This window comes from Ictidomys tridecemlineatus, chromosome 2 (assembly GCF_052094955.1).
Source record: "Ictidomys tridecemlineatus isolate mIctTri1 chromosome 2, mIctTri1.hap1, whole genome shotgun sequence".
Taxonomy (NCBI): Eukaryota; Metazoa; Chordata; class Mammalia; order Rodentia; family Sciuridae; genus Ictidomys; species Ictidomys tridecemlineatus.
In genome coordinates, this window is record NC_135478.1 from 132193973 (window position 1) to 132221838 (window position 27866).

General features: G+C 43.8%; 1 protein-coding gene and 1 pseudogene across 6 annotated transcripts in view; one reads left to right on the top strand and one right to left on the bottom strand.

Moving 5' to 3' along the window:
• Positions 1-8240: 8240 nt before the first annotated feature.
• LOC120892074 (U6 spliceosomal RNA) lies at positions 8241-8340 on the top strand (annotated as a pseudogene).
• Positions 8341-15328: 6988 nt separating this feature from the next.
• Ogdh (oxoglutarate dehydrogenase) overlaps positions 15329-27866 on the bottom strand; it is a 77618-nt gene continuing 65080 nt past the window's right edge. For all 6 annotated transcript variants that reach the window (XM_013355953.4, XM_013355952.4, XM_040291890.2 and 3 more), the window contains 13 exons: positions 24950-25129; positions 24359-24511; positions 23356-23458; positions 22907-23035; positions 22486-22636; positions 22067-22194; positions 21799-21977; positions 21309-21380; positions 20341-20469; positions 19159-19231; positions 16984-17147; positions 16604-16758; positions 15329-16493 (listed from right to left, as the gene is read on the bottom strand). In XM_013355953.4, the coding sequence (XP_013211407.1) occupies positions 16373-16493; positions 16604-16758; positions 16984-17147; positions 19159-19231; positions 20341-20469; positions 21309-21380; positions 21799-21977; positions 22067-22194; positions 22486-22636; positions 22907-23035; positions 23356-23458; positions 24359-24511; positions 24950-25129 (1737 nt within the window). In that variant the 3' untranslated portion in view covers positions 15329-16372. The remainder of the gene's footprint in view (positions 16494-16603; positions 16759-16983; positions 17148-19158; positions 19232-20340; positions 20470-21308; positions 21381-21798; positions 21978-22066; positions 22195-22485; positions 22637-22906; positions 23036-23355; positions 23459-24358; positions 24512-24949; positions 25130-27866) is intronic.

A 27866-nucleotide genomic window follows, 5' to 3' on the forward strand; every position in this document is an offset into this window, starting at 1 on the left:
CAATGGGCCTGGTATAGCCGTGTATACCTAAAATCCCAGTGATTTGTGAGGCTGAGGCAGGAGAATTGCAAGTTTGAGGCCAGTCTCAGCAACTTAGTAAGACCCTATCTTTTTTTTTTTTTTTAATTTTTTAATATTTATTTTTTAGTTCTCGGCGGACACAACATCTTTGTTTGTATGTGGTACTGAGGATCGAACTCAGGCCGCATGCATGCCAGGCAAGCGCGCTACCGCTTGAGCCACATCCCCAGCTCAAGATCCTATCTTAAAAACTGAAATTAAGGGTTGGGGTTATGGCTCAGAGGTAGAGCGCTTGCCTACCATGCTTGAGGCACCCGGGTTCGATCCTCAGCACCATATAAAAATAAAATAAAGATATTGTGTCCACCTATAACCAAAAAATAAATATTTTTAAAAAACTGAAATTAAAAAAAAAAAAAGGTCTGGGGATGTTGCTCAGTGGAAGAGTACCCCTGGGTTCAGTTTTCCAGTACCCTTCCCAAATGAAGAACCAAATGGAAATTTTAGAATTAAAAAAAAAATACAATAACTAAAAATTTAAAGCTCAGGGAATGGACTCAATGGCAGAATAGAGGGGACAGAGGACCAGGGAGTTGGAAGATAGAACAGTAGAAATTTTCCAAACTGAAAAACAGAAAGAAAACACATAAACAGAGCCTCAGGGTCACGTGGGGCTATAATAAAATATCTAATATTTGTGTCATCAGAGTTTTGGAAGGAAAGGAGAAAGAGGGCAACTGAAAAATATATTCAAAGAAACAATGACTGGAAACTTTCCAAATACGACAAAGATATAAACCTACAGATTCAAGAAATTGAACAAATTCCAAAGAGAATAAGTCCAAAGACATCAACGTTAAGAAACATCATAACTAAACATCCAAAACCAAAGAGCAGCAGGATCATGGATATCAGAGAGAACTTCCTATCAGAAAGCACAGAGGCCAGCAGGCGTGGTGGTTCACGCCTGTAATCCCAGTAGCAATTTAGTGAGTTCCTAAGCAACTCAGAGAGACCCTGTCTCCAAGTAAAATATAAAAAAGGGCTGGGGATGTGGGTCAGTGGTAAAGTGTCCCTGGGTTCAATCCCTGGTGAAAAAAAAAAAAAAAAACAGAAAAAATAAAACATGGAGGCCAGAGGGGAGTAGCAGTTTTTTTTTTCAAGGATTGAAAATAAAAGAACTTCAACACAGAATCCTATATACAGCAAAAAACACCCATCAAGAATTAAGGGGGCCGGGCGCGGTGGCGCATGCCTGTAATCCCGTGGCTTGGAAGGCTGAGACAGGAGAATCAAGAGTTCAAAGTCAGCCTCAGCAACTGTGAGGCACTAAGCAACTCAGTGAGACCCTGTCTCTAAATAAAATACAAAATAGGGCTGGGGATGTGGCTCAGTGGTCGAGTGCCCCTGAGTTCAATCCCTGCCTGGTATTAAAAAAAAAAAAAATTAAGGGAAATCAATATCTTCTCAGATGAAAGAAAACTAACATAATTTGTTGCCAGCAGACCTACCTTAAAAGAACAATTAAAGGAAGCTATGTAATAGGAAGGAAGCCAGCATGGTGGTGCACACTTGAGATACCAGAAACTTGGGACCCTAAGGCAGAATTGCAACCAGTATAGGCAATGTAGCAAAGTTGTTATGGCGCATGCCTGTAATTCCAGCAGCTTGGGAGGCTGAGGTAGGAGGATCATGAGATCAAGGTCAACCTTAGCAAATTATTGAGGCCCTAAGCAACTTAATGAGGACCTGACAAAATAAAAAAGGGCTGGGACATGACTTAGTGGTTCAACCCCCAGTACCAAAAAAATAAATTAAACAAAAAAAGAAAAAAAAAGCTTAGATATGTAGGTTATTGACGGACTGCCCCTGGGTTCAACCCCCAGTATAGGGGAGGGGGAAAAAAATCACAATGAAGGAAAAACTTAACAAAGAAAGAGGAAAAAAGTCATTCAATAAACCTTCTTTCTTATCTTGGGTCTTTTAAATTATGTTAGGTAATTGAAAGAAAATTTATATGATGTCTATGTGGATTTAAAGTTTGTAGAGAAAGAAAAATTTTCTTATAAATGAAGCAGGGAAAGGGATATAAAAAAGGTTAATACTTCACTTGAACTGTTAAAATGATGACACAGTAGACTAATATAATATGTATATATAATGAAATACCTGTAGCAACCACTTGGTATGATATAAAGAAGCCATAGCATAGATGAAAATCAATGGTCATGAAGCATCATAGACCCAGTCTGGTACAGTGGCGCATGTTTGTAATTCTATCTTCTCCAATGGCTGAGGCAGGAGGATCACAAGTTCAATCCTGCCCTGGGCAACTTAGTAAGACCCTGTCTCAAAATTTAAAAAATCAGGGGCAGAGGGAGGAGCTAGGGATGGAACTCAGTGGTAGTCTTTGTCTAGAATGTGCAAGGACCCAAGTGCAATCCCCAGTACTGGTGTGTGTGTAGGGGGAAGCACCATAGATAAATAAAATGGAATTATGGAATTATAAAAATGTTTAACCCACAGGAAGGCAGAACGGAAAGTACAGAAATGAAAAATAGAACAGAGAACAAACACAAGTGTGAAGAGAACCTACAGAACTGGAGAAAACCTTGCCAGCTACTATTCTGATAGTGAATTGATAACCAGAATATATAAAGAGCTCAAAAAACCTAACACCACACACACACACACACACACACACACACACACACACACACACACAGCTAACAATCACTGAATGAATGGACAAACCATCTAAAGAGACATCTTTCAGAAGAAGAAATACAAATGGCCAACAAATATATGAAAAAAATGTTTAAATCCTTAGTAATCAGGGACATGAAATTCAAAACTACAATGAGATTTCATCTCATCCCATTTAGAAGGTCAATTATCAAGAATACAAGCAACAATAAATGTTAGCAAGGATGTAGGGGGAAAGGTACACTCATATATTGCTGATGGGACTGCAAATTGGTGCAACCATTACAGAAAGCAGTATGGAGATTTCTCAGAAAACTTGAATGGAACCATCATTTGACCCAGTTATCCCAATCCTCGGCATATACTCAATGGACTTAAAATCAGCATACCATAGTGATAGGACCACACCAATATTCATAGCAGCTCAATTCACTATAGCTAAGTCATGGAACCCACCGAGATGCCCTTCAATAGATGAATGGATAAAGAGAATGTGATATATTGACACAGTGGAGTATTACTCGGCCAATAAAGAAGAATGAAATTATGGCATTTGCTAGTAAATGGATGGAACTGAAGACTATCAGGCTAAGTGAAATAAGCCAGTCCTCAAAATCAAAGGCCAAATGTTCTCTCTGATATACAGATGCTAACACACAATAAGGAGGAGAAGGAAGAATAGAAGTTCATTGGATTAGATAAAGGGGAATGAAGGGAAGGGAGGGAGGATGAGAATAGGAAAGGCAGTAGAATGAATCCGATATAACTTTCCTATGTTCATATGTGAATACAAGACCAGTGTAATTCTACATCATGTACAACCAAAAGAATGAGAAAGTATACTCCATGTATGTATAATATACTAAAATAATTCTACTTTCATGTATAACTAAAAAAGATAAAAAATAGTGAATGAAAATAAACGATCACTCATGTCAAAAACAAATTGACCAAATTATACTATATGCATGTATGATTATATCATAATGCATTCCAATTTTATATATAACTATAATGCACCAATTAAAACAAACAAACAGAAGGAAGACCAATAGAGAAGAAGGAAATCAGGGGAGGGAGTAGGTGAGGAAAAGAGAAATATTAAGGATTGAAATGAAGAAAACTGTTATATGCATTTATGAATATGTCAAAATGAACCCCACTAGCCAGGTATAGCGGTACATGCCTATAATCCCAGCAATTTTTTTTTTAAAGCTGTACAAAGAGGCTCCTGATGTAGCTGGAGACCATGCAACTAGAATTAGCAACACAGAGATTTAAATCACTATGCTTCTTTTTTTTTTTTAAAGAGAGAGTGAGAGAGGGGAGAGAGAGAGAGAGAGAGAGAGAGAGAGAGAGAGAGAGAGAGAGACAGAGACAGAGAGAATTTTTAATATTTATTTTTTAGTTCTCGGCGGACACAACATCTTTGTTGGTATGTGGTGCTGAGGATCGAACCCAGGCCGCACGCATGCCAGGCAAGCGCGCTACCGCTTGAGCCACATCCCCAGCCCAATCCCAGCAATTTAGGAGGCTGAGGCAGGAGGATCTCAAGTTCAATGTCAGTCTCTGCAATTTAGCAAGGCTCAATCTCAAAAAATAAAAAGGAACTGGACATGGTAGCACATGCCTGTAATCCCAGCTGCGCCGGAATAACCGGAGAGTTAAAAGAGGCAGGAGAATTGTGAGTTCAAAGCCAGCTTCAGCAATGTAGTGAGGCACTAAGCAACTCAGTGAGACCCTGTCTCTAATAAAATACAAAATAGGGCTAGGAATGTGACTGAGTATTAGAGTGCCCCTGGGTTCAATCCCCAATATAGCGACTTTCTTATGTATAACTATAATGCACTGATGAATTAAAAAATTTTTAAAAAGAAAGCATGAAGACTGGAAAGGAAAGAATAAAACTGTCCTTCTTGGAAATGATGTGGTTGGGTATGTAGAAAATCCTAAGGAATCTTTTTTTTTTAATTAATAGTTAATTCAGCCAGGTTGCTAGACACAAGATCAATGTTCAAAATTGAGTTATATTTCCATATATAATGAGCAATGAGCATGTAGATACAAAAATTTAAATCATAATGTCAGTTATAATCACTTTTAAAAACCCCACAAAATGAGGGGGATAGAAGAAAAAGGATAGGTAGAAAGGAAATTAAGGGAAGGGAAAAGAAACTGTAATTTTAAATCTGAAAGGCTCCATGACTTATTTCCCAAGTATGTTTTCCTCCAGGACAGATTCTTTACAAACCTTTGAATCTTAGGTATTGTGAGTCTAGATGAATCATACCCACATACACTGCTAGCTTACACAATGTACTTTCTTTATATTACATAAAATCAAGGGAAAAAAAAAACATTGTTAGAAACTTAGAAGTGAGTATATTCCAAAAGTTGTCTATTGATTCTTGACATCAACCTAGAGATCTTGAAGGAAACAGACCATGGGACCCACTCTGTGTTCCATGATTAAGAGGACTGAGCCCCTCAGGCTGATGTCACCCACCCCCACGCACTTCTCATGCTCACCATTTTAAAGTTTAAAAGCAGATCCCATGACAGACGTGGTGGTGCATGCCTGTAATCCCAGTGACTCAGGAGGCTGAGGCAGGAGGATCGTGAGTTCAATGCCAGCCTCAGCAATTTAGAGAGGCCCTAAGTAACTCAGTGAGACCCTGACTCTAAATAAAATATAAAAAAGGACTGGGGATGTGGCTCAGTGATTAAGTACTCCTGGGTGCTTAACCCAAGGTGCCAAGACCAAGACCCCAAAAGCACATTTCACTGTTTAGCCCCCACACACCTTCCTTTGAGTGTGTTTCCTCTCTATTGCCTGCTTGCTTTCCTCAATGAATCTCCTTGCTTTCTTAAATAAATCTATTTGTGCTTCTTTTGACATTTCCTGAAATTCCTTTCTGTGGTATAAGTCAAGAACCTGCCAGGGCTGAGTTGAAGTCACTTTCTCCCTTCTGGGGAACCTTTTTGGACCCCTTTCCTGTGATAAAAATTATTTAAGTGTAAATCTAACAAAACATGTGCCAGACTTGTATGCTGAAAGCTACAAAATGAAATAAATAATGAGAGTTTTTTTTTTCAGATACAGAAATGATTACTCTAAAAACAAAGGTGTTAGAATAGCTAAAATGTTTTTGAAGTAATAGACTTTATTACTTTTTAAATAAGAGTTTTGGGTTTGTAGAAAAATTAAGCAGGAAGTACATAGTTTCCATTTACTCCCCTTTTCTTCATGTAATTTCCTCTATTAACATCTTTTATTAGCATGGTCCATTTGTTACAGTTGATGAATCAATATTGATGCATTATTAACTAAAGTTCAGTTTATATTAGGGTTCATCCTTAGGGTTGTACAGCTGTATATGTTTTGAAAAATACATAATCTCATGTATCCGCCACTATAGTATTATACAGGGTAGATTTACTGTTCTAAAAATCCCTCGCTCGGGCTGGGGATGTGGCTCAAGCGGTAGCGCGCTCGCCTGGCATGCGTGTGGCCCGGGTTAGATCCTCAGCACCACATACAGGCAAAGATGTTGTGTCTGCCGAAAACTAAAAAATAAATATTAAAAATTCCCCTCTCTCACTCTCTCTTAAAAAAAAAAATCCCTCGCTCTCCCTGACTCCTAGTAACAACTGATGTTTTTACTATCTTCATAGTTGTGCCTTTTCCAAGATGTCGTGTAGGCAAACAGCATACAGCCTCATAAGATAGGCTCCTTTAACTTAACAGTATACATTTAAGACAATTCTATGTCTTTTTGTGGCTTGATAGCTCATTCTTCTTTATTACTGAAGAGTATTCCATTGTGTGGAATGGTTCATGTGTTCATTCACCCACTGAAAGAGATCTTGCCTGCTTCCAAGCTTTCGCAATTATGAACAAAACTGCTATAAACATTCATGTAGGTTTTGTGTGTGTGTGTGTGTGTGTGTGTGTGTGTGTGTGTGTTTGGGTATAGATGTAAGTTTTCAACTCTGAGTGCGATTTCTGGACTGTATTGTAAGAGAAAGCTTCACTTTGTAAGAAAAGTCCATCTCTTTTCCAAGTGGTGGCACGAGTTTGCGGTTCCACCAACAATGAATGAGAATTCCCATTGCTCCACATCCTCATCAGCATTTTGTCGGTGTTTTGGATTTAGGCCATTCTAACAAGTATGTAATGGTAGCTCATATCTTTCAGCTAAAACAATTTTGGAAAAGAATATAGCAAAAAGATTGCTGAGTACCATGGCACATGCCTATAATCCCTGTGGCTGCTGAGGCTGAGCCAGGAGGATCACGAGTTCAAAGCCAACCTCAGCAACATAGCAAGGCTCTAAGCAACTTAGTGAGACCCTGTCTCAAAATAAAAAATAAAAAGGGCTAGGGATGTGGCTCAGTGGTTAAGCGCTCTGGGTTTCATTCCCAGTACTATCAAACTATCTGATTTCAAGATTTACTACGTAAGTATTACAATCAAGGTAGTGTGGACTGCATTCAGTCTCAGTACCATAAGAAAGGTATGGTATTGGTGGAGGGATAAATATAAAAATCAATGAACAGTGGGCTGGGGTTACAGCTCAGTGGTAAAGTGCTTGCCTAGCATATGTGAGGCTCTGGGTTCGATTCTCAGCACCATATAAAAATAAAAAAAATAGAAGTCCATCGACAACTAAAAATCAATGAACAAAATAGCAAACTTAGAAATAGACCCTCACAAATAGTGCCCAACTGATTTTTTTCCGGTACTGGAGTTTGAACCTGGGGTCCTTTACCATTGACCCCAGCCATTTTTATAAAAAGTATGTATATTTTTAGTTATAGATAAACACCATACTTTTATTTTATTTATTTTTTTATGTGATGCTGAGGATCAAATCCAGTGCCTCACATGTGCTAGGCAAGCACTCTACCCCTGAGCCACAACCTCAGCCTGTTTTTATTTTCAGTTATGGCCTCACTAAATTGTTGAGACTGGCCTCAATCTTGCAATCCTTCAGCTTTAGTCTTCTGAGTAGCTGGGACTACAAGGGTGTATGCCATGGCACATAGTTCCAACTGATTTTTGACAAAGGTACTAAAGCAATTCAAGGAGGAATGATGACTTTTTCATCAAATGGCCCTGGAGCAGATGGGTATCCATGGTTAAAAAAAAAAAAAAAAAAGAACTTTGACTTAAACCTCACTTCTTACACAAAAATTAACTCAAAATGAGTCACAATGGGCTGGGGATATAGCTCAGTTTGCAGAGTGCTTGCCTCGCATGCCTAAGTCCCTGGGTGCAATCTCCAGCACCACAAAAAAACAAACAAAATAAAATGAGTCACAAACTTAGTGTAAAATCAAAATTATATATATTTTTTTAATAAAAATACAGGAGAAAATGTTTGGACCCTAAGGTTGTATGAAGACTTTTTAGACTTGATGCTAAAAGTACAATTCATAAGAGAAAATATCAATAAATTTGACTTTATCAAAAGTAATAACTTTTGCTCTGTTAAGAGGATGAAAAGTGGTCGCTTTCACAGCAAACATACTAAAACTGGGACAATACAGAGATTAGCATGACTCTAGTGCAAGGATGACATACAAATTCATGAAGCATTCTCTCTCTCTCTCTCTCTCTCTCTCTCTATATATATATATATATATATATATATATATATATATATATATATATATGCATGGAGGGTATTGGGAATTGAACTCAGGGACACTTGACCACAAGCCACATTCCCAGCCCTATTTTGTATTTTATTTAGAACAGAGTCTCACTGAGTTACTTGGTGCTGTTCCTGAGGCTGGCTTTGAAACTCACTATTCTCCTGTCTAAGCCTCCTGAGTGGCTAGAATTACAGGTTTGCACCATAGTGCTCAGCAGCATTCTACATTTATATATATATACACACACATACATACATACATACAGTAGGATAAAAAGACAAACTAAACCGGGAGAAGACATTTGCAAAAGAAAAAAAAAAAACTCATTCAATCATGGTTGGTTGGTTGGTTTTTTTCTTTGCAGACAGAGTTTTGATGTTACCCAAGCTGAACTCGAATTCCTGATCCTCCTATCTCATCTTCCCAGTGTAGCTGGGATTCCAGGTATGCACATGGTTTCTTAAAAAGGTTACTGTGCTATGGAATCTGGAACCACATCACTGCACATTTTGTACTGTTATATCAACAGTCATGTCCTGTCTTGCATTTTAAATGGATCTATACATACATAATATCACATATTGGTTATTTAGAAGATTGATTTACTGAGTTATAGAAATTTGAAGTTTCAGTATGTTACACAAAAATTACACAATATCATCACTAAACTAATCAGAAATGTTTTTAAATATAGAGAAACCACTAAGATGGTGGCGGTGATGCAAGTTTTACAAAATTCTCATTTTCTTACAAAAGCTTGAATATTATTCGTAACAAATACTGTTTGTTTTCCTTAAGGTGGCAGCCTCACTTCTTTGATTTTAGATTAAATGTTGGTCACACTCCCTGGGAGTACATAACCAATTTGTACTTTGGTTGTCCTTTCAGTATACAATGACAGCTGTGAGGTGGCTCTGCTCAGGACTGCAGGAATACCTTTCTGAGGCAAAATTTGAGCTTTGGTGCCTGGCACGTCCTCGTTCCCTTTTGTCACATGGAACACTGGAAGGATGTGTACTTAAGGATAGAGACTTAATAAAATTAATAATTGTATTGCTCTGTCAAGGACTTTCTGAAGTGAAGCTAGAAGGGGTTAATGGATTTAAATAGGCTCTGTGAGGGCATCTTGGGGCAGGACATGATGGGGATGCCTCACTTTGGTGTCCTGGGCCAGCAGATTCCACTGGCACTCTTGCCTTTTCAGTATTAGTGCAAAGGTCCACACGGACAAGAAGCAAAAGTCTGTTTTGAAAATCAACTTGATTTTGTTGACCCCTGAACAAGCCACAGGGATTTCCAAGTATTTTCAAGTCACCCTTTGAGAGCCAGTACCTACTCTGGGCCTTTTCTTTACGGTCACCAAATAGGAGAGGCCATCCCTAACCCCCACTGAACACTACCCAGCCAGACCCATGGGAATATTTAGGTCCCCCCAGAGAACAAGTGGGCTAATGGGCACCATGGCTAGCCTATCCAGCGGTGGTCTTTGTATTTTTCTCATCATCTGGATGATGGAGTTTTTTTTTTTTTTTTTTCTCGTCTTCCCTGGACCCTGCCACTCTTTGTCCCTCATGGCCTGTCAATTAACTGACCCCAGCACCCCCAGGCAAGCCCCATTCTACAAGGCCTATGTGTAATATTTAATAAGCTTCAGCCCTGGGTCTGTCTTTCCTGGCTTAGTGAACAGAAACCGGTCATGGCCATGTCCAGCAGGAGCCCACACATCTCCCAGGATAGCACTGGATGCTGCTTCTAATCTACTTTCTTTGGAAGTCATTCTCACTGTCCCCCCTCCCTCCCTTCTACCCTTTGATTGAACTCAGAGGCGCTCAACCACTGAGCCACATCCCCAGCCATTTTTTGTATTTTGTTTAAAAACAGAGTCTTGCTGAGTTGCTTAGGGCCTCCCCAAGTTGTTGAGGCTGGCTTTGAACTCGCAATCCTCTTGCCTCAGCCTCCTGAGCTGCTGGGATTATAGGCATGCACCACCGCATCTGGCTTTTCTCCTCCATTTCCAGGGCTATGCACAATTGCTGCCGGCAGTAACACGATCCAAATGTGAACTTTGCCCATGTGTTCCATCCTGAGTCCCCTAACTGTCCCCCTGTCTGATGACATGTGGCACCTGTATATCTGCTCATGGCTTCTGGCCTAGAGTGCTCCTCATATTCCTTCCCCGCTGCATGGAAATATCTGAAAACCCTCCTTAGGTTAACCCAAGTCACCTGGGCTGAGTCATTGACTACAACCCCCATCCTAACTACCCTGCCTGTGCTGCAGTCAGTGTGGGCCTTCCTGGGAGGCTAGGCCATACCTATCCAACAGGTGCACACATAGGTATAGATGTGTGTTGCCTGCTTGGACTCCCTGTGAGGTTTCCAAAGGCAAGGATGTTACTTACTCTCTCTACTTGGTACATCCTCCATTGCCTAACATCTGCCAGCACCCTTGTCAAGACGACCACCAGTTACCTTTGCTAATCAGTGTGTAACTGTTCATTAATTGAAATGCAACATCTCAATCCTAAATCCTGGCTGGGCCATCCTAAGGGGCTTTAAAACAAAGGAAGGAGCAACATTGTCATCCTGCTGTAGAGTCAAAAATGAGCAGAGGGGACCACAGGATGATAGAGGAGAGAAAACCCTTAAGGGTGGCCAAGAATTGGGCTCCAGAAAAGTGAGTACTGCGTTCATACTCTGGGAGTGTCTGTGGGGAATTGGAAGTGACCAGCCTCTGGGTGATGGAGTTTGGAAGAAATGTTCTTAAAATGTCCAAAATGAACGTGATTTTTTGAGTCCCAAGAGTAGGTGTCTGGCTACCTGGTCCTAGAGCATGTCAGGCCTCCCTTTGTTCATGTCTCCCAACACTTATTTCTGTACCCAGCATGTAGCAAGGAAGCAGCTTAATGAAAGTGTACTGGAAATTGAGGTGTTGGGAGGAGGCTGAGGGAGCCCATCCAGCTTAAGGAAATCTAAGCAGAACCTGGTTTGCTGTGATCCTGCATCTTGGAAGAAGCACAGGACAACTTGCAAATGTGAGGCCAGAGCCCTCTGCCCCTCTTGCACACACTCCTGGCCTCTGCTGTTGTTTCACCCTTGTTAACGGGAAACTCAATAGACAAGCAGTTTCCCTTTATCCTGGAGGCTTGAGGGAGTCCCTGACACATGCTAGGCACACTGCTTATTTGGGAAGACACCAGCCAAGCCAGAGATGGGAGGGAGCAGACTCTGCAGAAAGGGGAAGGGAGGGACCCAGGCTCAGGATGTGAAGAGGCCGGGACATAGTACCAGCTCCTCTCCAGAAATGCAGGATATTGGGCAGCCTGGTACCCTGTGAGAAGGGAGGAGTGAGGGGAAGGAGGGTTCCTTTTGTGATCCACTGGTGGGGAGGTGAGCTGCTGACTTTCTACAAGGGACATAGGATCTAATTGGACTCTATATGGCCCTGGAGAGACCAGCAGAAGAGGGGCACTTCTAGGCCACTGGTCTGGCTAACAAGTAGATGAAATCTGGGGGTGGGTGGTACCTGTTCCTGTCCTTTTCCTTTTTCCCACTGTCTTACCAGTCCCCAGGAGCACATGCCTGGCTCTGATTTGACATCTCAAAGCCTCCCTGATATTCTTGCTTTCTGCCACCCCTGTGATCTGCCTTTTGGTTTCTTGCAGCAGGGCGAGTCAGTCTTCTTGCCACTTATTTCCCCTGTACCTGGCTCTACCTACTCATTTCCAACACCTTGGGTGCAGGTGGCATCTGGTCCCTCAGACCTCAGGGCTTTTGAATTCGTAAGATGTTCACAGAGCTCCCTCTTTACCTTCCTACTTTGTTCCTTAGTTGCCGACTCCAGAATTAAGAAAAATCTGTCCCTTGATCTATAACCCAGACCTTTCATTGAACTGAAATGCTTAAACCCTGTCCTTAAGGCCAAGAGTCAGCACTTGGGACATTAGAGGTGCCCAAAGAAAATGAGGTAAAGGGCCAGCAAGAAGGGAACAGCCCCAATTGCTGGTGCTTCCCTCAGGTGGTCACACCCAACTGCCTAGACCTCTCCTCAGCAGAACTATTCCTACCAAGGTGGTTTCCTAGATGGACAGGGCAGAGGTCAGGGCAGGGCAGGAACTCCACTGGGCTGAGGAGCCCTAAGGACAGTCCTGGCCCTGTGGAGCTCCAGCTCTGGGATGTGAGAGTTGGCAAGGAGATGGTTTCTGTAGGTCCCAAGCCTGACAAGCTCCTGACCCAAGTGGACAGGGTAAGAACATTGGCCAGGGGTTTGGACTTACCTGGGCATTTGGGGAACCTCAGTGGTTCCCATGGCTACCTGATGTCAAGGCTGTGGCCCTGAGCCCATTGGCTAGGGTGGCGGGGGAACATGAAGAGGTGTTTGAGGAGGGGGAGGCCATGGGGCTTCAGGTAAAGCAACCCCTGCAGATGTGCTGGAGAGGATACCTCATTTGTGGAAGCCTCTGGTAATTTGTTTTGGGGATGAAGTAAACCAGGTATGACAGTGTGAACACTAGATCTTGCAAAAAGGATACTTGTATGGAAAATCGCTGGTGGGAAGATCACAGAATCCCTTTTTTTAGGTAGCAGGAGTCAAACTCAGGGGTATGTGGTCACTGAGCCACATCCTCAGTCCTGTTTTGTATTTTATTTAGAGACAGGGTCTCACTGAGTTGCTTAGGGCCTAGCTTTTGCTGAGGCTGGCTTTGAACTAGAGATCCTCCTGTCTCAGCCTGCTGAGCCACTGGGATTACAGGAGTGCACCACTGTGCCCGGCAATCATCTATTGTCTTTGTTCAGTTCAATCCTGATTGAATTCTATTTCAATGGGGAACTTACTATCACCAAAGTTAGTACTACTAAGGAGTACTGAATATTCATTGCAATTGACTGTTTTCACTAAAGGAAAGGAAATTAGTGTGCTAGGCCTCCCAGTCAACTTCGTGGTGCCAGCATCCTTCTTCCTCAACTGTGGACAAACTAGGACATGGTGAAGCCTAAGCTATCACTTGGCTGCCCCCAGGCAACTAGGGCTTGGACCACACTTGAATTCATGGAACAAGTGGTGCTCTTCTTCAGCAAGGTGCTAGCTCATCTAACAGGTGTTACACAATTGGGTACTACAAGATCTCTGGCCTGGTTCTGAAGCCCCTGTTCTCACGGAGCAAGCTGATAATCTCACTGACTTGTATCTGGTCCACATATTAAGGGCCTTTGAATCCAGAAAAGAAAAAGGAAGTCATATCAGGTTTGGACTCTGGTCCTAACAGTGACACAGGTAGGGCAGGTTTTTAGCATCCTTGTCTGCCCTACCCCACTGGCAACAATTGAGGAGCCTTGAGAACACCTCAGAGACTGAGATGAGGCCTCCCTGTACTTTCAGTTCAAGCAAAGGGTGGGTGCAGGTAAGTGGGCATCAAGTCCAGGCAGTGTGTCTGTGCTTCAGCCCCTCACACATAACACCCCTCAATGCCTACCCCCACCCTATCTTTTGCTGCCCCAAGGCCTTGCCCTGTGTCATTACTGTTCTCTTCATAGCACACTTGCACACACAAAAGCCAATACCAGCCCGCTAGTCTCATCTAACATGCAGAATGCTTCCAAGACTACATGGAATTTCTTCTAACAACTGTTCTTTTCCCATTTGGGGGGAAGAGGACAATTGAAAACTGAAGCAGAGGACTTGGGGTGTAGCTCTGTGGTAGAGTGCTTGCTTAACATATGCACCCTGTTTGGTCCAGAATGGCAAAAAAGTGAAGCAGAACAAAATCAACTGGGAACCACCTGATTGGTAATGTTGAGTACTCTGTTCAGCAGTAAAATCCATTAGCAATGGCATCTGACTGTATGGCCTGACTGTCCCCGGTCTTTCCAGAGCTCTTACCAAGTTCTCTTCTTGCGTATCCAGGGTTGCAGACCCACATGTAGAGAACTCATTGAGATTCCCCTGCTTACTCCAGTAATTCCAATTGGAAGGGCCTGTAGTCAGTGATCTAAGGGTCACCACACTGAGCTGCTTCAGTAATCAACCTGAGCCCCTTTCTTAGAAATGTTCTCAGGCCCTCAGAATCAGTCTAGGCTCTGTTCATGTGATGTCTTACATCCCTGCCAGCCTGAAATGTGAGCCTCACCATGGCTGTGGCAACTGCCTTAGGCCCAACACCCAGACAAAGGATGGAGTCTGGTGAATGTCATGATCCTCTGTAGGACTCAGGCCAGAAATCTTTCCAGGCCCAGGGCAGCTTATGTACATCTGATCCACCCTTGCCTGTGGACCATGTCAGATACAGGGAGTGTATGATGACCACAGCCAGATGCAAAGGAGTACCCTGACCTTTGTAGCTCTGCAGATAGGGCAGCTGTTCCCATACCAGGAACCTGTTTTTCCTGGTACAGTTGCCAGTCATGCTGTGATTGCAAGATCCTTGAGTCACACTGCAAGAGGACAGCAGGAGAAATAAGATTCTGAAGAGGTGACAAGGTAAAGGTCAGGGCAGGTACTACCTAGAGAGCAAGGTGCTGGGTCCAGGACCCCATGGCAGGCCAGGGTTTGGCTTGCTTGGTATGGGCTGGAGACTGGGTTCTTTACCAGGCGGAACCCTGAATTTGAGTTGGTATGAGATCTCACCTCCAGGTAGGAAGAGCTGCTTGGCTAATAACTGTCAATAAGATAAGCCTACCAGGCATACTGGCTGAAACAGATGCCCAGAGCACTTTTTGTTTAGGTGGACCCAAGGAAGAGAAGGCTCAAAGAGGCTGCAATTATCTACACCTTACTCATGTGAGGGGTTGTACAGGGCCACTGGTGCACTGTGAAGCAGAGCAGGTGGTGGCTGGCACTCCCCATCCATTAAGGAGGGGCTGCTACCCAGGCAGGTTAAGAGAGGCTTGGCTGAGCCTGTTCCCTGGGGAGAAGTTGGAGCACACAGAACAGCAGCAGATAGTCCATGGATAACTTAGTTTATGGGTCAAGCCAATACAATGCAAAGTTATTATTTCTTTTTTAACCAAAATAAATAAATCAGATCTGTCCCTGTGAAGGTCAAAGTAAGGAACAAAGGGCAGCTGGCCCCTTGGCCCACCCAGCCCTCACCCATCCCTCTCTCCTGCCTCTGACCTGCTTTGGCACAGAAAAGAAAAGGATGCATTGAAAGTCTCCATTGTGTTTAAGGGAAAGAGCAGAAAGAAAAGTGGAGTGGTTGGGGTGGGGGGTCTGAGAAGGAAGTTGGGGTCAGCAAGACCAATAGCTACAGCCAGTCAGTGCCCTGACTGTGGGACCCAAGAGGGCTACTGGCCCTACAGGGAGTCTGTGGGCTCCAGGGGCTGCCAGGCCCCGGACAGCATGGGTGGGGCATGACCCCATGCACAGCCCAGAACCCTTGAAGGGAAAGGCAGCCGAGATGGTCACTGCACAATTGAACCTAACCCCACTGTGCCAGGTCAGGTCAAGGGCTCCCCCACTTCCCTGTTATTCTCATCTCACCCCACGGCTGAGGCCTACCATGCCAGCTATGATTCCTCTGGGGCTTAATATATTAGGCCAGGCCCCAGTAAGCAAAGCAACTCCTAGTTCCAGTGCAGGATCTTGCCTTGTTGGGTGACAAAGACTCCAGCACCCTGGGAAGTCACCTGAGGTCCTGCTTCTGCTTGGGAGATGATATGGTGGGGAGGGGCTTGATTAGAGCTGACCCTCCCCAAGACCATCCTGTGGGGCTCCCTTTCCTTCTCCTGTTCCCCCTGCCTCCACGAAAGCTGCTCAGCTTGAGAAGTCTGCACAGGCTGGACAGCATCTGGAATGGGGGAGGGTCAGCAAAGCACTCAAGGGGGACAACAGTCTAATTCCTATGAGAGCAGGGCTGGGTGGTGGTGTGTGGCACAGCGAGAGGGGCAGAGGTGTGGGCAGCGCTGAGGCACTATTCTTTAGTTGAGAAGCAATGGGCATCATGGATGTGTGGGGGGGTCTGTGGCCCAAGAAACCCCTGGAGCGTCTAAGAGAATTTTTTGAAGGCGTCCAGATCAAAGGCTGTGTCCAGGAAGCGCTGCAGCTCCGTCAGATGGGTTTTCTTGTTGCCAGTAGCTGGAGCAGCTGCTGGATCCCGGCCAGCATACCTGAGAAGGAACAGTAAGGCAGTGGTCACAGTGGGTACTTTTCCCTCTCCAGCATACTCCCATACTGCCCATCAGCCTGAGGGAAGGTCCTATAGGCCCTTCCTGCTCACCAGACAGGCTTGGCGCGGTCGATGGTGGTCCGAAGTCTTGGTTTCACATAGTCGTAGTAGCCTTGGTTCTTGTGTTCTTCCTGGCACCAGGCCAGCTCAGCATTAGGGTATTTCTGCACCTCCTTCAGCAGGAGGTCGAAGGGGAATGGTGACAGCTGGGAGAGAGCAAGGTCAGATCAGATCAAGAAAGGGATGTTCACAGGGCATGCAAGGTCAGGAGGGAGGCTTGAGGTTCAGAAAGGGCAGTCATTGTTCTAGGTGAGAAAAGTCAAGCGCTAAGGATTCCCAACTTCAGTAAATAATATTCTACAAAGGCACCAGATCCCTGATAGTCCAGAAGGCGGATAATAGCACTCAGATGCCGTGTCTCCTGCCCTTACCTGTTCAATTCTTGTAATGGCCACCTGCTCTGCCATGTCCCTTGCCTTGCGCTCTCGGGTGAGGTCATAGTACACCTTGCCAGTGCAGAAGAGAAGCCTCTTGACTTTGTCTGGGGCCTGAGCTGCAGGGCCATCTTCCGGGATCACCCGCTGAAAGTGGGTTCCTATAAGACAATTCCCATGGATAGGGAATTACTGCTGTGGGTGAAGGGAGGATCCATGAGATAGGGCTATGCTCATGATGCCCCAGTTGGTTTCTGAGGGTTTGAGGTGCTTCCACTTCACCAGCCTCTGATGCCTGGATCTGCTCAGACCGTAAGTGCTTTGCAAAACACATTGTGTATAACAAGTATATAGCATACCGGACAAAAATTAAACAACAAATGAACAAACTGAAAAACTAATCATACACAAACAGAAATGTTGGGAAAGATGTGGAGAAATTGAATTCCTCTTGTGCACTGCTGGTGGAAATGCTAAATGGCATAGCCATTGTGGAAGAGTTTGGCAGTTCCTCAAAAATAGAATTACCATATGGTCTAGCAATGCCACTTCTGGGTATGTACCCAAAAGAACTGAAAGCAGAGCTTTAAAGAAATATTTGTATACGCATGTTCAAAGCAGCATTATTCCCAAGAGCTAAAATATGGAAGCAACCCAAGTGTCCATTGATCAATGAATAGATAAACACAATGTGGTTTAGCCACAGAATGGAATATTGTTTACCCTTTAAAAGAAAAGAAATTGTACATGCCCATACTCCCAGTTACTTGGGAGGTGGAAGCAGAAGAATGACAAATTTGAGGTCCAGGCAAATTAGCGAATTCCTATCTTAAAATGAAAAAAATTTAAAAAGAACTTGAGCTGGGTGTGGTGGAGCATGCCTGTAATCCCAGTGACTTGAGAGGCCGAGGCAGGAGGATTGAAAGTTTGAGGACAGCCTAAGCAACTTAGTGAGACCCATCTCAAAATAAAAAATAATAAGAGCTGGGGATGTGGCTCAGTGGTTAATTGCCCTTGAGTGAAATCCCCAGTACAAAACAACAAAGACTGGTGATGTACCTTAGTGGTAGAGTGCTTCTATTAGTATGTATAACTAACTCTGGATTCAGTATAGTACTAGGAATGAACACACGAACACACATACAAATACAGGGTAAACATTCCTATCTTTTTTTTTTTTTTTTTTTTGCCTGGGGACTGAAACTAAGGGTGTTCTACCACTGAGCCGCATCCCTAGTTCTTTTTATTTTTTATGCATGGGTTTCACACAGTCACTCAGACTGGTGTTAAACTTGGGATTTTCTTGCCTCAGGTGCTGGGATTACAGGTACATGCATTGCATTTAGCCCTAATATTTTTTTCTTCTGCTCTGGTACTGGGGATTAAACCCACGTGCTCTCTACCATTGGGTTGCATCCCCAGCCCTTTGTATTCTGAGCCAGGGCCTTGTAAATTGTCAAGGCTGGTCTTGAACTTGAGATCCTCCTACCTCAGCCTCCTGAGTTGCTGGAATTATAGGTAGGCATCACCATACCTGGAGAACATCCCTAATATTAAAAACTCCAAAAGTGCTGACATGATGCCCAAAGTGGAAAATCCCACATCTGACCTCATGTGATAGGTTGCAATCAAAATGCAGGTTCACTGAAAGTATTAATAAAAATACCCTCAGGCCATGTGTACAGATGAAAGATACAATTCATTTATGAAACATAAATTTCATATTTACACTTGGGTCCCATTCCCGTCTATATTGTCACTGTACTATATGATTCTACTCACATAAGGTAACTTGGTGGCCAGGAGGAGCTGTGGACCCTGGGGATATCTGGGCAGCTGCAGGCTGTCAATCCCTGCTTGCCACTGTCCATGAAACCTCAAGCCTTGGCCTCACTTCACACCAGAACTCACAGAACCACCTCCCATGTCTTTTCCTATCCCACAGGGCTTGCTAGGAGACCTGGAATTCTGAGTCTGGGGTGAGCTGCTGGAGGACACCATGGGCAACAGCCCTAACTTATAATAATCTTAGACTCACTTAAGTGTAGTCCTGGGGCACTGGGTCTTGACCCCTTGACCAAAACCTCACGGAGATTCATAAATAAAAGCTTTGCATGCCCCACAGAATAGCAAAGAACCTTCCCAGGAAATGCCCATTCCCCTCACACCTACCTGGAAGCATCTCATCAAAGTTGGTTCTGGCCTCAGGGTGGCGCAGCAGGGATTTGGGGGTAAAGACGATTAACTGAAAGACAGAATAGGCTCATGATGGACTGGGTCTTAAAGATTCTACAGAAAGCTGAGCATGGTGGTACACACCTATAATCCTAGCAACTTTGGAGGCTGGGGCAGGAGGATTACAAGTTCAAGGCCAGTCTCAGTAACTCAGGCCCTAAAGCAACTTTGCAAGACCTTCTCTCAAAATAAAAATAAAAGGTTGGGGAAGTAGCTCAGTAGTAAAGTGCCCCTAGATTCAATTCTCAGGGGCCCTGCCCCCAAAACGAAAATTCTAGAAGGAAGGTAAAAAGCAAAGGCCACCTAAGCTATGACCTCAAGACGGATAACACAGCCTGCCTTCCCAGTAATAAACAGAGCCTCAATCAGAAGAGGTAGAGGAGGAAAAAGCAGATGACACATTCTCTGCTGTTCACCTCCCCTCAATGGGTGTGCATTCTCTCCAGGGCAGTCTTGACCCAGTCCTGAGCCCTCAGGCCTATTGGAAAGAGCCCTGAGCCTCTCCTTGGTAGTCACAGAGCAAATATACCCTCAGCCCATTTAATGTTACGAGAGGCCAAGCACGAGGCTATCCTGTCCCTTGGGATGCAAGCTGCTGGTGATGCATGAGTTGCAAGCCCCCTACACTCCTCACCCTTGCAGTATCCCAGGACAGCAGGGTTCTCCCTGGACCTTTCATCACACTCCTTCCTCTGCCTGGATCACTTTTCCCACTGGCCCTACTTACCTAGCTCTACTCACCCTTTGACACCCAGCTCAGGAACTACTTCCTGGGGTCCCTCTACTCCCTTGGATCCTAAAGGGGCTCATCTCTATTCCAGAACTCAGTACACTACCTATGATGACCTGCTCACACATCTATTCTTTCCAATGTGTTGGGGCCTACACTCTCCTCTGATCTCTGCATGTTGTGCTTAGCAACATGTGAAGACCCAGCTATGTATATGTATGTGTGTGGGAGATCTGGCTCCCTGACACCACATCATGTCCATAACTCCCTTTATAGGCACCAGCTAATCAATTCAGAGTAAGAGGAGCCCTTCTTCTCTGTGCCAATATAGTAGGGGTAAGTCATTCTGAGGCCAGACTTCGTCAAAGTAGGGGGACTCCACCACTGACCGGCTTCCGGAAGGGCAACAGGATCTGCCGTCGAAGCACATGGAAGAAGTTGCCCGGAGTAGAGCAGTTGACAACTACCCAATTGCAGTCATACAGCTGATTGATGTCAAAGTTGGATTCCATAAGGTCCTGCAATTTGGAAGGAATGAGAGGTCAGGCAACAGCACTGCACATTCTGCTTGGGAGATTGGGACCACATGGGGGCAGAGAGGCCTCACAGCTCCACTCTCAGGTACCTAACTCACCTGGAGGCTCAAGCAGACACTAATGAGTACAGTGGAGCAAGCAAGCTCACAGGACTATCTCCACATCCTAAGTCTTAGCCCCATTTAACCTTTTGTAGCCACCTGAAGGCCCAGCATAAACTGATGCTATTTTTTTAAAAAATATTTTTAGTTGTAGATGGACACAAGACCTTTATTTTGTTTTTTTTAATGTGGTGCTGGGGATCGAACCACGTACTAGGCAAGTGCTTTACCACTGAGCCAAAACCCCAACCCCTGGGACTGATGCTATTTTAGGAGACAATTCTAACATTCCTTACAATTGACTTTCAATAATTTTGAGCATTTTTTTTGGAGGGGGTGATGCTAGGGACTGAACCCAGGATCTCATGAATGTTAGGCAAGCACTCTACCACTGTATGTACTCTCAGCCCTTCTTTGAGCTTTTTAACACTATCCCCAAATTTTCCCCTTTGAAGTCTGTTTACACGGCAATTTCTGTGGTTTCAGCAACAGAAGGAGGCAAATGGAAAGTAGCTCTTGCATCTTTATTTTCTGTGCCCTTAGAAAGCCACTCATTTCAGGGAGACCAGTAGGCATGAGGCCACACTGGTTCACCCACTTAAGCTCCCAGAACAAAGAAGGGACAACCAAACCAAGGTCTGACACCTCAAAACAATCAGATGAACTTTTCTTCCCAAGGTCCCCACCAAATGTCCCAGGAAGCAGGCCTACTCTACTCACTGGCAGGACATCTGAGTCGTCATTGCACATTTGCAGGAAACGCTCTGGGCGGGCGGAGGAATGTTCTGGACCCTGGAACCAGACATACAAGTGAGTTTGGAAGTTCTTGCATGCCGATATCTGCTATACTTGCTATTTCTCTTCCTTTATTAGCTTATTTCTGTTTTTTTTCCTCTGCCAAGGGCAGAGTTCATTCAATTCCTCTCCCTCCTACCTACAAGGTGTGGAGGTGGGGGTGGGGGTTGTGAGGAAAGCAAGTGTCCCTTGGACGCCTGCATGCATTGGAGGGAAGGGTCTGCATCAATATCACTATTGTTCATGCAGGGACAGACATGCTGCTTGCATCCAGATGAGTCGCTCTTGTCTTTCAAAGTGGCATTTCCAACTAAGATGGGTGGAAAATGCCAGGAGACACTTGGGTCTTTGGGGTGGGGCTCCTAGGCAAGTCCTTCCCCAGGTCTGGGTCTTGTGAGAAAAAGTAGGGACTTACCATGCCCTCCATGCCATGAGGCAGAAGCAACACAATGCCATTCTGTCGTACCCACTTAGCCTGCCCTGGGCAGATAAACTGATCAATGATACACTGGGCCATGTTGTTGAAGTCACCAAACTGGGCCTCCCAGAGGACCAGCGCATTAGGGCTAGCCATGGCAAAGCCCAGCTCAAAGCCTATAATGCAGACACAAAAGAAAGACACGTCTGAGACATCAGCCACCAGGCAATGAGGACTGTGGATGAGGGGGGTGGTGGGCACTCACCCAGGACACCATATTCAGACAGTGAGCTGTTGCACACAGTGTAGGGAGCCTGATTGGGCCATAGGTGGTTCATGGGGATGCAGGTTCTCTTGTCCACATTCTGGTCATGGAGCACATGGTGGCGGTGGCTGAAGCAGAACATTAGGATTAATAAACAGGAGCAACTGATCTATCAGGTAACTGACAGATGCAGCACCAACAGACTCATCAGCAGCAACCTGGTATTTGCCAGCTACTGCAAGTGGCACCCTGCCTAGTACTTAACAGAAGCATCCATAATATATCAAGGAAAAGGTAAGGCAGCCTAAACAGCCAGGAATCAGTAACTTTTCTGGCAACAATTTTTTTTCTGGAAAATACACACCAGAGCCCCTCCATTCCGTCTGACTTTAAAAGGTAAAAAAGCCTCTAAATGGTACCTGAAGGTGCCCCGCTCCACATCCTGGCCACTCAGCCGGACATGGATGCCCTCCTTCAGGAGTGAACCGAATGCCATGTACTCTGCCAGAGCCCAATCCACAGTCCGGTTTGTCACCAGCTCCTTGCGAGTCTTCAAGATCCGACTCAGCCCTGGAGAGAGATAGTATTCACAAAATGTCAGGCTCAGGCCACCTCACTTCCTATGCTCCAGTTAGAAAGGATAGAACCTTCTTTACCCACAGTGTCAAGGTTTCCTGACTTGCTGAGCAAGTGGTTACTATGCAGTCTCTACTTTGCTACATAGCAAGTGCAGGACTTTGTTGAGAGCAGTGGGAGGATCATACCCCAGAGGCCTTGCATGCTGTGGGTCTCTGTAGGGCCCCAGAGGTGTTGGCCTGGGCCATATGCAGCACTGTTTACCTCCATGGATGGTGAAGTTCTCCACAGGCACAGAGCTGGCCACATTCCCGATATGGGTCAGAACATCTTCCTCCAGGCCAGTGGAGGGGCAGGACATGCTCCTGGGCTGCCCATCCAGTGTGAAAAAGCCTAAGAGAGCAAGGACAGGCTAAGGCACACCACCTGCTTTAGAAGGGATGTCTGTAGAGCAGATCAGAAGTGCTGCTCCCTTCCAGGAAATGAATTATGACAAAAACATGACTATGGAGAGACCCAAAGTGAGAGATAGTGAAGACTGGATGATGTTCCCCAGAGAGCATTCTGGGGCCCACAGGGGGCTTTGCTGCAACGGTAGACACACTGTATGTTATGGTCAAAGCAGGAGTGGGAGTTTTTTTTGCTGGGAAGAGGTTTCATAGTCCCATCAGATTCTCAAAGGAGTCTATCTGTGATGTTGCTTCCTCACTCACCAGGCCAGGGGGAGTCAAGCCAGTGCTTGATGTGCAGTATCTTCTCATCTTTGGATCTGGTAAATGCTTCTTCACAAATCTTGTCATACTTGGAGATTTCCTCCTGGAGGGTCAGGCACAGAAAAATCAAGTGAGCACAGCACACTCCCACTGCACGGGCCCATCACACCCTGTCTGGCATACACTGCACCCCTGCCACACACACCCCTACACCCCCCTGCAAGACTCACCGGCTTCCAAGCCCGCTCCTCCACAAAATGTACAGCCTTTTTAAGATCTGTGAGCATCTACAACATTCTATTCTTCTTGCTCCTGATAAGTTTCTTCTCTGTATTTGTTGGCTGAAGATCCTGTTGACTCTAAGCCCCTTACCCTACTTGTTTTTTTTGCTGTTGTTTCTGAGTATTAGGGATTGCTCACAGGATACTTTAGCACTGAGATATACCCCCAGTCCTTTTTATATTTTTAATTTTGAGACAGGGTCTTGCTAAATTCCCAGGCTGACCTCAGCTTCTGGAGTAGATGGGATTATAGGTGTGTGCCACTAAGCCCAGCTCTGACCCCTACATTCTTAAAATTGGTTCAATTCACACAGTTCCTATGCTGCCCTGAGGGGACTGGGCTCCAGATTTATGTTGCTAGCAACTGTCCTTTATGGACCCTGGTCTGCTCTACCATCTCACAGTTTATGTCCTATAGGGGCTTTCTCACTTACTTTGCCAGAATTCCCTGTCCAGATCACATTGGGCCCTTCACCAAACTGAACTATTCACTTGCATCTCACCCACATAATCTGTGTCAACTGAGAAAATTTACTGGACAGTCACTACCCTATCTCTAGAATACCCTTCTCTTCCCCAAAACACTCCTTTGAGGGCTCATCTCCTTTGTAAAGCGTTTTAGTAGTTTAGATGCTCCAAGAAGTTATGCACTGAAATGTTACAGTAGTAAATATTTCACATGCTTTCACTTGGGTCCTAGTGTGAGGCCTGCCAGGACACACCTCATATTCAGGCTGGTTGACCACACCCTGGGACACTAGCAGCTCTGCATACTTCTGTAGCACAGGTTTCTGCTTGCGGATCTGCTTGTACATAAGAGGCTGTGTGAACATGGGCTCATCCATCTCATTGTGGCCGTTGCGCCGGTAACATACCTGGTTAGAGCAGCAAGAGAAGACTTGAGACACCATGCCTAGTCTCAAGAAAAAGCGCTATAGGGGCAACTGCCCTATCTTACTGTGTATTACCAACACGTCAGGTGTCTACTCTGCCTCAGTGTAATTTCCTCTAGAATAGGAACCTTTCCTTCACACAGAAGAGTTGCTCTATCAAATGAGATAAAAGGAAAGTGATTTGGGAGTATGAACTCTTTATTCACCATGCTGTCCCATCAAAGGACCAGATGGGCTTATAAATAGTTCTCTTCACCCCCACAGCTCCTACCTGGAGAGTATCTGGGGATGGGGCTTGGCATGAACATTCTGGAGCTAGATGAAGCCTGGCACTCTAGAGAGCCCTGAGGAGATTCAGATACTAATAGCAAGGGGGTAGGCAATGCTCTCCTTAGACATTCTCACCCTGGCATCACTCACCAGATCAACAACCACATCCTTGTGGAAGGTGCTTCTCCACTCAGCTGCCACCTTGCACACATACATGACAGCTTCAGGGTCATCTGCGTTCACATGGAAAATGGGGGCATTCACCACACGTGCTACATCAGTGGGGTATGGGGAGGAACGGGCCATCCGAGGGTCTGTGGTGAAGCCAATCTGCAAGGAATACATGACCTGTCAAGAGGGCACCAGGCATGGGTGGCACAGGACCCAGAGGGTGGCAGGTAGTGCTGGACATGGTCTACATTTCCTAGTTGGCTAGTTTGAATGAGCCCAAATGGCCATTAACTTTAAGTTGTTTTTCCCTATTGGGATGACAAAATTCACATATGTTTAACCTGAAGAATTTAGAAGATACATTGTAAAATATTAAAGTTACCTATAATTCCATAGGTTAGAGTATAAATACTTTTTTAAGAAATACCTTTATTTGGGCTGGAGTTGTGGCTCAGTGGTAGAGTGCTTGCCTAGCGAGGCACTGATTTCTATCCTCAGCACCACACAGGAAAAAAAAAAAAAAACACCAACCTTTTATTTTACTTATTTTTTAATATGGTGCGAGGATTGAAGCCAGTGCTTCATATGTGTCAGACAAGTGTCCACCACTGAGCTACAACCTCAGCCCTAGAGTATAAATACTTTTGATATTGTCCTTCCCGGATTAACAACATAAGTATACATACATACATACACATACACACACACACACACACACAATTTTTTTTAAATATTTATTTTCCAGTTTTAGGTAGACACAATATCTTTATTTTTTAAATTTTTATGTGGTGCTGAGAATCGAACCCAGTGCCCTCAGGCATGTCAGGCGAGCGCACTACCACTTGAGCCACAACCCCAGCCCCCACACACAATTTTTAAAGTGTGGCATCTTGTTTCCATAATTTTGTACTTTATTTACTATTATGAACATTTTTTTTAAATGCTCATGGTAGCTTCCCTACCTCCTGGCTCCATTCTTTTTTTTTTTTAATATTTTTATTTTTACTTATTTTTATGTGGTGCTGAGGATTGAACTCAGAGCCTTGCATGTGGCTAGGTGAGCACTATACCGCTGAGCCACAAACCCAAACCTGAACATTTTTTCTTTAAAAAAGAAAATATGAAGGCTTCATAATACTACCACTCATATATATATATATTTTTTTTTCATAATTTTGTAACTACATTTAAAATTTTATTTCAAACATAAAGTTGATAATACTATATTAATAACTCATGAACCTATCACTCAACATAAATCTTAACAGTTTTGCCATACTGGCTTCTGGGCCTTTGCTCAGGCTGCTGGAGCCTGGACCACAAGACTTTCTCCACTGAAATTAGAAGACATTCCATCAGTTGCTCTTTATATTTCGTATGTCAATAAACAGCACAAAGCATCTTTTTTCACTTGTTGGTAACTAAAATTTTTATTACTTCACTCATGAAAAAACTTAACAGATACTGCAAAGAACTCCCATATACTCTTCATTAAATTTGCCAAAGTCTACATTTTGCCCTTTGCTTTATTATTCATGCTCTTTCCCTCACACAAATATCCTCCTTTCCCTTAAACCATTTAGGACAAGAACATTCCCTAACCTAGTCAGAGCTCAGCCTCAAGCAATTTATATTATATAGTATCATTATTCAAACCAGTCTCATGTGGTATCACATGACCACCATCTGATTCATAGTCCAAACATACATTCCATCATCCCAAATAATGTTTGCAGTATTGCCTTCTTTTCCTCAGTTCAGAGGAAAAAAGATGTATTTAGTTGTCATTTCTCTCTACTCCATGTTAATTTTGAAGGCTCCTTTGCTGTCTTTGTTCTTTCATAGCACTGACATTTCTAAAGAATAGCTGCATTTTTAAAACTATACACATATAAATTCTTGTTCCTTATAAATGGTATCATACTCTATATATTGTGTAAATCCTTTGCAATTTGCTTTTAGTACAACATATGTATTTATGATTTGTCCAGGCTGAAACTTAGCTCTATATCCTTTAAAACAGCCTAGTGCTGGGAGTGGTGGTGCATGCCTGTAATCCCAGTGGTTTGGAAGGCTGAGGCAGGAGGATCATGAGTTCAAAGCCAGCCTCAGCAATTCAGTGAGGCCCTCAGCAACTTAGTGAGTCCCTCTCTCTAAACAGAATGTAAAAAAGGGCTAAAGATGTAGCTTAGTGGTTGAGAGCCCCTGGGTTCAATTCCCAGTACCAACAAACAAAACAAACAAATAACAGCCTACTAGTGAAATGTGGTTACCACAAACAATGTGGCTCTACAACATTTGGGGTAGTACAATTTATGGTTTTGACCAATATTCTTCTACAAGAATACTGAGTGTCTGATCTATAGCTTTTAGGAGAGATTTCTAGAGCAAATATACTTTCTTCTCAGCAGCACACAGTTCCTTCTCTAAAACAGACTATATCTTATGCCACAAAGCAACTCTTGGTAAAAACAAAAGAAAGAGAGAGAGAGAGAGAGAGAGAGAGAGAGAGAGAGAGAGAGAGAGAGAAAGAGCATTCTATCAGATCACAATGAAATTAGAAATTAACGATAAAATAAAAAATACAAGCTAGTATAACAAATGGAGACTAAATAATACACAATTGAATGATGAATGGATAGAAGAAATCAAGGATGAAATAAAATTTTTTTAGCGGTAAATGAGAATTGATACAACATATCAAAATCTCTGGGACACTATGAAGGCAGTACTAAAAGGAAAGTGCATCCATTAAAAGAATAAAAAGTCAACAAATAAATGACCTAACACTACATCTCAAAGCCCTAGAAAAAGAAGAACAAATCAACACAAAAAGCAGAAGACAATAAATAATTAAAATCAGAGATGATATCAAAACAAAAGAAACAATTGAAAA